We start from the raw sequence: 14,009 nt of genomic DNA, 5'->3' as shown, positions 1-14,009 counted from the left end.
TAATATTGTGCTCATTTACTTTAAATTGGTGATGTCATGCCTTGCCGAACTAAATTTTGGATCGGCACCTTTTCTCCACCTTTCAAGCGCCATCGCATGCGTCAGCCGATAAGGTCGCCATATGCAAAAATAACCTATAGCGAGCCAGCCAGTTATGTTCATGCAGGACTGGAGCATGTGTTGCGGCCACTGTGATTGGCTGTTGGCCACGCTTCAGACAAGCCTGCGTCAAGCGTTAACAGAATTTACCTTAAAGGAACAGTATGTAGGATTGTGGCCAAAACTGGTATTGCAATCACAAAACTTGTGGCCAAAACTGGTACTGCAATCACACAACTGGTGGCCAATACACAAAATGACAACATAAACATCAGTTGAGGGCTGCAACTCCACTTTTTTTTTAAATTGACAATATCCTGGAAAGCCAACTGTTGTCAGTGATATAAGTATTTGAAATGAAAATGATTTCTTAATGTCTAGTGATATATCAGGGACATGATTAATTGATATACATTTCTTACATACTGTTCCTTTAAGTTTTCCTATCTTATATCTTCTTAATGTGAATTTTGTCAATGTTTTGAGGCACAGTACTAAAAGCAAAACATTTCAAATTTGATTTAATGGAGACTTTAATTACCAGCTGTTGGAAACCAGTGCTCATCACTGTGCCAAGGATGTGAACCCGCCCGGGCAGCAAAGAGTTAAACCAAAGGAGGAAATCCTATCTGGTTGGTCACACCGAGAAATACGATTACTGCCTCATTTTAACACAGCCGTGCAGACGTATTGCGCACTGTGATTCGCCTCACAGAAAGCTTCTTCTACACGGTTAATACTATATGGACGGATCATTTTTATCGATCTCATGACGGAACTGGCGTAATATAGAGGCCAGGATCATTACTAAAACTGAACTGGGATTTGCAGCAGGATGTCGGTTAACCCGGACGGAACCCACATTGGGCCGGGAACCCTCTGTGAAAACGGACCTCAGTTCGGCGTTCAGCAGGTGAATGGCCAGGTGCGCGTTCACGTGTGACAGATCTTAGCGCCTGTGATAGCGGACCACTGCGCGCAGTCTTGGGTGATTACACTGTTTTGAGAAGTGTGCTGCTGAGCTCTCACAAGTTCAAAGATACACTGGACCATGAAGCATCATCAGTTGTTTAGATGTTTCTGGCGAACCTTCATCACTGTACTTCTGTTTGATGGCACACCGATGATGATGTTTAGAGGATCCTTCACACTGACCCTCAGCAACATCAGCATCTCACGCCAGGATGATGCGCGGATCACTCACTCTTCTCAGGCTGGTAGGGGATATTCTCAAAATTATTCTAACTTACTGCTGCATCTACTTATGACGATTTTATGTCTGTAAAATACTGTCCTTACATCTGGTGAAACGATTAAAATATAAGGTGAATAGTAGATTTGGACACTTTTTTACATTAGGACAGTTTTTGACAGATATTTCAATCAACCTGAACTCACCCAAGTATAACAATAATTTAATTTGTAAAATATTTTGTAGGCTACTATATATATGTGGGAATGTGTATTACAGTATTGTTAAACTTTTCCAAAAGGTCCTTAAATATTCAGTGAGTCCCATATTCTGTAACATCATCATATGAAGGAAAATAATTGCTCAGACCTCTCATGGTTAGATGGTTTACAGAGAGAAAGACAGTGGCTCAGCTATTTCAATGTTTAGATTAGTGAATCTCAGTCTTAAACTTTAAAGGCCCCCAATTGTCCCCAACATACTGTATTGTATTTGAAGGACCCCAATCACAATTTTATAGAGCTTGGCATAACTAAAAATAATATTATATTTGATGCAAAAAACATAACCAAACACCAAGAAATATAATTATTTTGGCATATTTTATTGTTTGTTTTGTGTTTTAAATAATTATAAGTCTTAGTCCTGTCAATGGGATAGTTCACCCAAAAATAAAAAATGGTGTCATAATTTTCTCACTCTCATGTTGTTACAAGCCTGTATAAATTTCTTTTGTTTTGATGAACAAGAAGGAAGATACTTTGAGGATTTTTTGTAACCAAACTGATCATGAGCCCCATTCACTTTCACAGTAGGAAAACAAATACTATGAAAGTGAATGGGGCCCATGATTGGTTTGTTACAAAATTCCTTAAAATATCTTGCTTTTTGTTCATTAGAACAAAGAAATACAGGTTTGTAACAACATGAGTGTGTAAATGATGACAAAATTGTCATTTTTGGGTGAACTATCCCTTTAAGGCCCCCTTGTGGGGCCTGGACCCTTGGTTAAGAGACAGTGGTTTACAGTAGTTGGAGTCTTTATAGCAGTCTATGCTGTTCTTCCCACTAAATCACACATTTAGGGGCAGTTTCTCAGACAAGGTTTAGATTAAGCCAGCATTAGGCCATGTAATAGTTTTTACAAACATAACTTACAAAAAATACTGGTGTGCATCTTGAGACAAATCAATGGCACTGGTATACTATATTTTAAAATATGGGAGCGCAATTTCAGTTAAGACAGCTTAAAGGAATAGTCCATTTTCTTAAAAAAAATCCAGATAATTTACTCACCACCATGTCATCCAGGGAATTGATGTGTTTCTTTGTTCAGTCGAGAAGAAATTGTTTTGTTTTTTTTAAACATTGCAGGATTTATCTCATTTTAATGGACTTTACTAGAGCCCAACACTTAATACTTAACACTTAACAATTTTTTTCAACTGAGTTTCAAAGGACTACAAACGACTCCAAACGAGGCACAAGGGTCCTAACCAGCGAAACGATTGCCACTTTCGACAAGAAAAACAAAAAATATGCACTCCCAAACCACAACCTCTCGTCCAGGTCCGGTCATGACGCGCCAGCGTGACCCCACGCAATACGTCATCACGTCAAGAGGTCACAAATGCGAAACTACGCCCCAGTGTTTACAAGTGTGTTGAAAGAGGACTGTTCCAACGTTGTTGTATGTGGAATAATACTAATGAATGTCTTTGTGTCAGTTTATTGTTTAAAATGGTCCGCAAATGTGCGTTTCATATATGTAACACGTGACCTCTCTACGTCACTACACATACGTTAGGTCACGCTGGCGTATCACAGGATCGGACCTAGACGAGAAGTTGTGGTTTAAATGTGCATATTTTTAATTTTTCTTGTCAAAAATGACAATCGTTTTGCTAGATTAGACCCTTATGCCTCGTTTGGGATCGTTTATAGTCTTTTGAAACTCCGTTGAAAAAATTGTTAAGTGTTAAGTAAATTAAATGTTGGGCTCTATTAAAGTCCATTAAAATTAGAAAAATCCTGCAATGTTTTCCTCAAAAAACATAATTTCTTCTCGACTGAACAAAGAAAGACATCAACATTTTGGATGACATGGTGGTGAGTAAATTATCTGAATTATTCTTTTAAGAAAATTGAATATTCCTTTAAACAAGCATGTTATAGTCTTAGACTAGACTTTAGGCCTGTCCAGGAAATTCTCTTTCTTAATGTTTGCATAATGCTTATTTTATTAGTTGATCATCTTCTTTTAATGAGATCTTGGTTTTTGGGGAAGAAGCTGCTTTTAAAAGTCTTGCACATCCTAAACATGGCATGCTGCTTGTATTTTTGTCGGATTTTAATTCTGCAATTTTCCTGTTCTGAATAATTGTGAACAGATTGCAAATGCTACAACTTTGGTGCGGGTTCCTCTGAGAGTTGCACGTTTTGGTTAGTGAGTCTAGCTTTTCATTTGCTGAGATTGGCAGTATTTCAAGCTTCTGTTGCAGTTTAGAGGCCCTGCAAACCAGTGCAGTAAACACATGCTCTGAAACAGCTGTCAGTAACAGACCAAACAACAGCTGCCCTCACAACAGAGATAACATATGTAATGTTTATTACTCGGACTCGCTCACAGTCACTCTGCCTTTAATTATGAAATTTGTGCACATCAGTGATTTCTAATCTAAATAGATTGTACAGTCACGTCAGAGTAAGAGATACAGTGCTTTCATTGTGAGAATTCTATTGCTTTGTTATTAAGAGATTCATAATGCAACATTATAGTGGATTATTACAGCACAGTAACAGACAGATGGAATGTTCTATGAAAGTCTTTTTCTTTCCCTGTGTGTTATTTTTGCCTTATTTGTTCTACAGGGGAATTTTGGCACGGCTAGCCAAAGTAAATAACCCATTTAAGGCTTTTTTCATCTATGAATTATATGTAAAACCTTTTTTACTTTCTTCTATAGTCACAAATCGCAGAAGAGATGTGAAGCCTCTGATGAGGACAAGGCCATTTGCATTAGTGGATGGAGTTAGAAAAAGCCTGAATGATGTTTTGAAGGTGAGTTATGGCACTTTTTTCTTATAACAGACTGACCTTTTTCTTTTAGGGGTGCACCGATAAATTTTGATCAGTAAGTCCTTATCGATCTGAAATCACTGTTAGTTTGACTCGTTTATAACATGCATTTGAAAAGCAACACTCGTCAAACATAATCATTATACATATTCTTTATTATCATGAATATACCTGAAAAGGTTTGAAGAACAGCAATTAAATATATACTTAAGCCATTTCCTGGAGCTGCGTGTCATTGCTGCATGCAGTGTTGGGGGTAACACATTACAAGTAACGTGCATTACGTAGTAATATTACTTTTCTGAAGTAACGAGTAAAGTAACGCATTACTTTTTAAATGCACACATTAATTTTTGAGTTACTTTTTCAAAAAAAGTAATGCAAGTTACTTTTTTTTGTTTAATTAATTTGATTTAAAAAGAAGATGTACTGAATTAAACTAAATGTAGTCACATTATGCACTCTATGTGTACACACCTGTGTGGAAACAGTTTGAGTCAGAAACTGAGATGGCAGGCCAGAGCTCGACATTGTTGTGTTGAAATTTGCAATTTCTGAATACAGAACTTTTCAGTCGTAAAAAACACCTGCAAGGCCTGAAAGAGTTCAAGCCTCAGCGAAGTAACAAAAAGTAACGCAAAAGTAACGCTTAAGTAACGTAAGTATTACTTTCCATAAAAAGTAACTAAGTAGCACAATTAGTTACTTTTTTGGGGAGTAACTTAATATTGTTATGCATTACTTTTAAAAGTAACTTTCCCCAACACTGGCTGCATGTGTATGGTTCTTCGTCGGCAGCGCATATTAAGTTTTTGCACGAGAGCGCCCTCTGGCTTTTGGATGTAGCGGCATTTCCGTAATTCATTGAAAAGCATAGCAAGCATCATTGGCTGATATATTGGTGCATCCATATTTTCTTTAGTAATCCTGAATCCCTCAACAGCTCAGATAGTCCAGAGTTGAGTTTGGCTGCATCAAATATCAAAAAAAATCTGTCGGATTTCTTGCTTCAATATAATGAAAACTAATGACTCATGAGTTTTTTTTTATTTTGTCATATGACTTTACACTTTTTGTTATTGTTTCATGGAATTCTACTAGTGTAGCTTTGTCTTTAGCTGATGATGGATTTTTCCTCAGAAGTTGTTTGGTCATAAGTGTGCATTCATACCATTGTGTTACTCACTACTAAAACAGGTGATAATGAGTGTTTGTTTGGATGTATTTGCTGGAGAATAGGGGAATTCTGCAGGATGTGACTTTAGAGTTGCCCTCAGCTGCACAGGAAGTGTCTGTCCCTTTAATGTTGCCTTCAGTTCCTCTTGTCTCAGATTATGCTTTATGTCAGGAAGTATCCTGGTGAATGTGTCAACGCACCTACAGTACCTCCTCCCTGTATGTCCCTTAAACCACTCCTGCTCTCATAAACTTTAGTAACTCATTTGCTCAGTCACTTTTAATTTTGACATCTGCAGCATGATGTAGGGCATGCTGGAATGCCAGATGTTTTGTCATTATCCAGTGAAAAAGCCCCTCTGTGAATCTGAATCACTGAAACCCAAGCAACGATGGTCTGTTTTTAGCTTGTTTTGCTATGGAAAGGAAAGGCGGGAGACTTTTTGGGTGTGTTTGGCATATGTGTGTATTTGGGTGTGTGGGTGCTTTACTGGTCTTTCCCTGATCCCCATCAACATGAACATGAATACAGTCAGCTAATTACAATCAGTGTCCTAAAGCTAAGCCACAATGTTCCACCCATTCAGAGAAGCTCAAATTATATTTATACAACAATTATAAATCATTTTCTCAAAGAATTATAGTGATAAATGTGTGTGCACTTGTTATTCAATCAAGGCTGTGTCTAACATGTCCATAGTCGTGTTGTTTTATCCATTCTTCACGGATAGGAAGGAATTTATTAGTGTTTAAAAATGATGCAGTAGGTGTGTATAAAAGGAAGATGTGCGGGGGAGTAGGAAAGTGTTTATTTTAATAATTAGTACCAAAATTAAAAAAATATATATAATTTCTGATTTGACCAGTTTTAAAGCTCCTAATGTTTGTTAATGTTGTTTGTTAATGTTGTGATCTGTACGGAATAATTACAGTGGGGCAAAAAAGTATTTAGTCAGCTACCAATTGTTCAAGTTCTCACACTTAAAAAGATGAGAGAGGCCTGTAATTTTTGTCAAAGGTACACGTCAACTATGAGAGACAAAATGAGAAAAAAAATCCAGAAAATCACATTGTCTGATTTTTTAAGAATTTATTTGTAAATTATGGTGAAAAATAAGTATTTGGTCAATAACAAAAGTTTATGTCAATACTTTGTTATATACCCTTCGTTGGCAATGACAGAGATCAAACGTTTTCTGTAAGTCTCCACAAGGTTTTTACACACTGTTGCTGGTAGTTTGGCCCATTCCTCCATGCAGATCTCCTCTAGAGCAGTGATGTTTTAGGGCTGTCGCTGGGCAACTCAGATTTTCAACTCCCTCCAAAGATTTTCTATGGGGTTGAGATCTGGAGACTGGCTAGGCCACTCCAGGACCTTGAAATTATTCTTACGAAACCAGTCCTTCTTTGCCCGGGCGGTATGTTTGGGATCACTGCCATACTGAAAGATCCAGCCACGTTTCATCTTCAATGCCCTTGCTGACGAAAGGAGGTTTTGAGTCAAAATCTCACGATACATCGACCCATTCATTCTTTCCTTAACTGGGATCAGTCGTCCTGGTCCCTTTGCAGAAAAACAGACCCAAAGCATGAGGTTTCCACCCCCATGCTTCACAGTAGGTATGGTGTTCTTTGGATGCAACTCAGCATCTTTCTCCTCCAAACACAAGAAGTTGAGTTTCTACCTAAAAGTTATGTTTTGGTTTCATCTGACCATATGACATTCTCCCACTCTTCTTCTGGATCATCCAAATGCTCTCTAGCAAACTTCAGACGGGTCCAGACATGTACTGGCTTAAGCAGGTGGACACATCTGGCACTGGAGGAATTGAGTCCCTGGCTGCATAGTGTGTTACTGATGGTAGCCTTTGTTACTTTGGTCCCAGCTCTCTGCAGGTCATTCACTAGGTCCCCCCATGTGGTTCTGGGATTTTTGCTCACCATTCTGGTGATAATTTTTACCCTACGGGATGAGATCTTGCGTGGAGCCCCAGATCGAGGGACATTATCAGTGTTCTTGTATGTCTTTCATTTTCTAATAATTGCTCTCACAGTTGATTTCTTCACACCAAGCTGCTTACCTATTGCAGATTCAGTCTTCCCAGCCTGGTGCAGGTCTACAATTTTGTTTCTGGTGTCCTTTGACAGCTCTTTGGTCTTGGCCATAGTTGAGTTTGCATTCTGACTGTTTTAGGTTGTGGACAGGTGTCTTTTATACTGCTAACAAGTTCAAACAGGTGCCATTAATACAGGTAACAAGTGGAGGACAGAGGATCCTCTTAAAGAAGAAGTTACAGGTCTGTGAGAGAAAGAAATCTTGCTTTTTTGTTATTGACCAAATACTTATTTTCCACCATAAATCGCTAATAAATTCTTAAAAAATCAGACAATGTGATTTTCTGGATTTTTTTCCTCATTTTGTCTCTCATAGTTGAAGTGTACCTATGATGAAAATTACAGGCCTCTCTCATCTTTTTAAGTGGGAGAACTTGCACAATTGGTGGTTGACTAAATACTTTTTTGCCCCACTGTATGCCTGTAAGAGCTGAATGGTGGTGCCAAACCCTGACAAAAGGTATTTCCTGAAGCCAGCAACAAATGGCTGAATCCACAGGAAACCGCTTCCTAATTCCTTGTTGAATTATCATCTGAAAACCTCCACAAAGAATTCACATCTACCCCCCAAGACAGTTACCACATGGTGTGGGACAGAGTCACACCCGACCACACTTTCTTGTCCCCCTCTCCTCATTTTTTATAAAAGCAATACATTCTACATGTACAAAGAATGTGAAACTGGTTTTGTTTGGTGTTATATGAAGTGTTTTAATGCAAGTGGTACATTTGGGTTTATTAATATGACAACAGGATTCAAGGTTAATCTGTGACAATAAATAAGTAAACTTTACCTAATGTTGGGAGACAACTCCTAACTTAGACATGTTGACCAATCACCCACTGTATGTATATTAGGCTACACCCCTGATTTTACAACAACCAATCAGTACCAAATTCCTATATGCTTTGTTCTCTGGTTATTTAAGGAGATGTGTAGAAGATTTAGACGGGACTTTCAATATCTAGAAATGCACCCCATGATGCTGTATCTTTGATATAGCATCATGTATTTTTATTTTATTTTGAGGAATCTGTAAACAGATCTTCATCTCCTTACCAGGTATGAAATGGTTTTTCGTTTGTTTTGTATTTGAATTGGAATGTAAATTGGCTTCTGAATTATGGTTTTCCTACCTGGTTAATAAATTGTTATGTTTGATTTTATTCTGTGTTGCTCGGTAAATGTTGACACTGCAAGTAATACCGTTGTATCCGTAGTTACCGTAAGGACAGAAATCAGGCTAGGATCGGCCCAAATTCCAGCTAGATAGTGAATAATACATCAGCTGAGGATTTGTGAGATACGACTAGCAAATTGGCGATAGTTTAAGTGTACTTAGAAGCGTGGAGGCTGTGTTTCCGTTTAGAGTAACATCTCTGATTACTCTAAATAGGGTAAGTCTCAACCTCTGTTTATTTCAATATTATTCTATTCATTCATTGTGATTAGAAATAATTATTGTAATAATTAAGTGTCACCTCTAAGGGGACTAAATAAAGTATGTTTAAAGTTGAGCACGCAGAGAGCGGCCGCTTAAGCGTATAGTCCAACCTCTGGCAGCGACCAACACTGATTCGCTTATGACCGTTGACCAGTATATTAATTATGAGGCCCGTACTAGGATCATGTGCGACTATGAGAACCGAATGAACGAGTGTAATACCAGAGCTTTATCAGAATAAATAAACAAACATCCATCTAAATTCTGTAAGTTTTAAAAGTAATAATCAATCCAATTTGTAATATAATATAAACTAATCTTTATCTTTGGAGTCAGATAAGAGATAATAATACAAAATTACATAAATGCCAAAACGTCACCTGCAAGCGCCGGAAAAGACCGAACGCGCTATTACCCTTCGTTTGGATTCCGTCGTTGGGCCAAACGGAAGAATGGGGTCATATTTGGACCCCTTACATGCCTAAATACTTTTGGCTAAGTACCTATCTCAACCCACCCACCATTAGCAGTGGGAAAATGTTTATTTTGGACCCTTGCTTTACTGTTGAATGCTCCGGCAAAGAAACACACAATGTGTATTTCCAACAAATTTCCAACATGGGTTGTGAAAATTAGATGTAATGTACAGTAAGACCCTAGAAGATATGGAGTCAAAATTGTAACCTGTCTCAATGTATTGCAACATCAAAAACTAACAAATCATCAAAACTCCACCCATTACATCAGTTAAGGGAAAAAGCAGACCGTAAGTTCTGGAACAATTTCCATATTCCCCTCCACCTACATTCTTGGTATTTTATTCAACGTCAGCTAGCCTCAGTTAAAGTACCCCACCCAGCATTCATCTGCTGCTGAGGTCATCCCATTGCGATCAATGCTCGCTTAGGGACATTACCTCAGAGAAGGAGAGAAAGTGCGGCATTCAAAAAAGGGGAAGAAAAAAGAAAGGGTGGAGCACCATAGAGGAAGAAATAAGGAAACAAGGCAGGGAGAGGAGCAGAGTTGGTGAGGTGGATAGTGTGAGGGTTAGATAAGAAAGACATTTTCAGATGTTGTGCACAGAAAAAGAGGGTTATAGATGATAAAAGAAAGACTGTGGAGCATGTAAAGGTCACAGAGATAAGAGGGGAGAGATATGAGTTGGAGAAATGGACACAGATGGATGGAAGTAGCAGACGTTTTGTGGAAGTCTGGAATTTTGGGCATATCCTTCCTGTAGATCTAAATATAGACAAAAACCATATCTACTCTGATTTTTACCAACAAACTTATCAGCTTACTGAGTCTTTCTCTTGATCTCCTCGGTTTTGCTCAGACAACAAAATTCATTTTTGGCATAGATTGTCCTGTCAAAATCTATAATCAGAAATGTTTAATTAAAATGAGTAATCTGAACAGCTTTTTTACTAATCCTAAAAGAATTGTGCCAAGTCTGTCAAAACAGTGGGAGCTTACTGGAATTATGTATTTAATAAACTTGCTAATTTGTATGAATTGGTATGAAGTGAATAGTACAAATGCATATGATTACTATTTAAAAAACAAGGTAACACTTTACTGGAAGGGGTGTGCATAAGACTGACATGACACCTTCATAATCATGACATGACACATGTCATTAACATGAAGGAGATTTTATTCATGTTTATGACAACTGTCATTTAATGTCATTTGTTCAATTATGTCATTTTTAATGCAAAAATTACATTGTTTGAGATGTCTTTGTTATGAACACTTGACAACCAATACATCATAACTTGTCATGAATCTGTCATAAACATGACATTGCAGAATAATCATCAAACTTAAACTACCTAGCTTTAACATTACATTAAATTGTCATGTTAAATGTCATTAAGTGTTAATACGCTGTCAAATTGTTTTATAACATAACTGCATCATAAATATTTTTCTTGACCTCAACTACAGTGGTACAAATTGAACTCTTGTTAAAGAACTTAATACTGTCAAATAATTTTAAATACTTTAACAAAATACAACAGACACGTCAAAAGATTATAGTCAACTTAACGTATGTGCACAATACATAAAAAACTGACAACCAACAGAACTTGTTCATCCTCGCACAAAGAGTTTTGACATTTTCAGACATTTAATTAATTTAATGTAATTAACTGTTTGGGTTTTTAACCCATTATTTTACTGATTTATTTAATTTTAGGTGAATCGGTCTCCAAATGCAATAAAATTGTATCTATTTTAATTATTATTATTGAATTATTGGATTTTATTTCTTAAACACCTGAAGGAAACTAAAAAAGTGAATATTTGTACCACTGTAGTTGAGTTCAAGAAAAATATTCATGACGCTGTTATAAAATTATTTGACAGAGTAATAACACAAAACATTTTAATGACAAATTTAATTTGTATTACTGGTAAAAAGTGGTCAGTTATGTTGTCTTGGTAATGTCAAGTTGTCATGACATTAGGGATGTGCATCGAGTTCCCATTAAAAAGACCTGTCTAAAATCAATTCTGAATCGTAAGGCTCCGATTCAGTGTTTCATGCACGGCTTGTGCATGTACTACGGCTCCGTGATCAGTAGGAAGGCCTTATCAATCTAAAATCACTACAAGTTTGACTCGTTTATAACGTGCATTTAAAAAAGCAACACTCGTCGAACACAATCATTTAAAATATTCTTTATTATCATGAAAATACCTGAAACAATCTGAAGAACAGCGATATAAATATGCCTCTAGATGCTGCTACTTCTGTGGCACAAATGGTGTTTCTTAGCGAGAGCGCCCCCTGGCTTTTGAATGTGGCTGCATTTCACCGTAATTCATTCAAATTCATTGATTGAGAAAATGCGCATTTGCCCGATTAATTGTCACAACCCTACAAGCTATGATTAATGCCCCAAACGTCACAGGCTAATGCAAATGTACAAAAACATACAAATGTGGTCGTACAAGTGATCCATATGTGAATTAAAATCAAATTGAATAGACAAATTGGATTTGAAGTTGTTTGACATACAAGGCTATAACACTATAATTATTGTGATGTTGCACTGTAAGAAATGCTTTGCTGCCTTGGAACTTTTTGTTGAATCAACTCAAATTTACAAGTCATGTCAACGGAGATGAGTTGTCACAACTTATATAACAACTCATCTCTAGTCAAGATAAATAATAGTAAGTCGAAATGACTTGTAAATCCGGGTTGATTCGACAGGGAGTTTTGGGGCAGCAAAGTATTTTTTGCAGTGTGGTCTGTGTGTCATAACATTAACTATGCACTGAACAATTTCAAACAGTACTGGTATTATACTTTTGTGAAATGTCTGACATTATCAGATGCAAAATTTCTTATTTTCACTATGACTAACACTCAAGTCATCACTATGGCAACCATGCAGTGTAGATTCACTGGGAAATGATTACACAGACTGACCAAATAGATCAGATTTCAGCACTTGCAAATTGATTTCAGATGCAGACTGTCAGTATTAATGATCAGATCTGCAAACCAGATCAGATCTGTAAGTAGTGTGAACAAAGCTTTAAAGTAAAGTGGAGAATGCAGCAATCATTGGAACACAAACACATAACGTTCAAATCTTCGGCTTAGCCTCCAGTTCGACTTGGCTCTTGTTTTGAAGCCAGCGATCGACTCATTCACAATAAACTGCAGACCGGTCTCAAGAGTTTGTAGTAATGCTGTTTCTATAACCATCTGAAAGCAATAAACATAAAGCATACAAATAGATGTTTATGGTTTTTTGAACAATGCAGTGTCTGGTGGTTGGCTATGGGATGTTTCTGTGTTGGATCCTGTGAGTGCGTGTGTATGTTTGGGTGTGTTGTCATTGCAAAATGACTGCAGATGTTTGTGATCATCAAAAAACAGCATAACCTTCGGATGAACCTTTTCAGCAACTACAAAATATTTTGCCAATGACAGAGACTATGAATCAGAGAGAGAGATGTAAGATGTAGTGTTTGGTCTGATGGGAAAAGGTGAAAATAGGAACACTTGTGAAATCTATTTTTTAAATATTCATTTTTCTTACAGTTATGCAAGGTCACAGTACAACATTTTACTTTCTTAAAATAAATTACCATAATAATCAGGGCCCATTCTACAAATTATGTTGGAAAATGTGAAGATGTATTATTACAGATGTAAAATAAGTTGTGAAGTTTCACATTGACTAGATAAAAAGAAGAAGTGAGATCAGACTAACCCACTCTGACTTCTAGAGAAAGAGAGAAAGTCATATATGTGACCCTGGACCTCAAAACTAGTCATAAGTAGCATGGGCATATTTGTAGCAATAGCCAACAATACGTTGTATGGGTCAAAATTATATATTTTTAATGCCAAAAATGATTAAGATAGAATATATATATATATATATATATATATATATATATATATCTTAATATATAAATACATATATGTAAGCAATAAGGTACGAGAGGCTGTGCTGTATCGTGAATAAGTAACGGCTGAAGGGCGTTGTTAGGCACGACGCGAAGCGGAGTGCCTGCAACCCCTTCAGCCGTTACTTATTCACGATACAGCACTTGCCTCGAGTACCTTATTGCTTTTATAAAACGGTTACCACAAAATATTAAAGTAAAAAAAATATTAGTGCAACTTTCATGAAGTTAAATTCAAAAAAAGCATTCCTTCCGCTAGAGAAAATAGTCCCTGACTGCGAAAAACAACATGAAAGTTCAAATAAAAACAACAAACTGTTCTCAGACTTTGTCTCATTATATGTTTATGTGTTGCTAAGGGTGTTGCTAAGGGCGCAGTGATATTAAATAGAACCGTTGGGGGAAGCGGTCATAGCCGTGTTTTATTGCGAATAAAGCACACCTATTGACCAATCAGAATCAAGGA

The 14,009-nt window shown here is 37.0% G+C and overlaps 1 protein-coding gene across 4 annotated transcripts in view; it reads left to right on the top strand.

Moving 5' to 3' along the window:
- The first annotated feature begins 714 nt into the window (after window positions 1-714).
- The window catches only part of adam15 (ADAM metallopeptidase domain 15), a 39,513-nt gene continuing 26,218 nt past the window's right edge, over window positions 715-14,009 (top strand). For 2 of the 4 annotated variants that reach the window (XM_055210181.2, XM_055210182.2), the window contains exons 1-2: window positions 717-1,316; window positions 4,258-4,352. In XM_055210181.2, the coding sequence (XP_055066156.2) occupies window positions 1,151-1,316; window positions 4,258-4,352 (261 nt within the window). In that variant the 5' untranslated portion in view covers window positions 717-1,150. Of the gene's footprint in view, window positions 1,317-4,257; window positions 4,353-14,009 lie in introns of all 4 variants that reach the window. The other 2 variants (XM_055210180.2, XM_055210183.2) reach the window with 2 other exon arrangements.

This window comes from Misgurnus anguillicaudatus, chromosome 10, assembly GCF_027580225.2.
Source record: "Misgurnus anguillicaudatus chromosome 10, ASM2758022v2, whole genome shotgun sequence".
Lineage (NCBI taxonomy): Eukaryota > Metazoa > Chordata > Actinopteri > Cypriniformes > Cobitidae > Misgurnus > Misgurnus anguillicaudatus.
The sequence above is the reverse complement of the archived record's forward strand: the minus strand, read 5'-3'. Positions and strand labels throughout refer to the sequence as shown.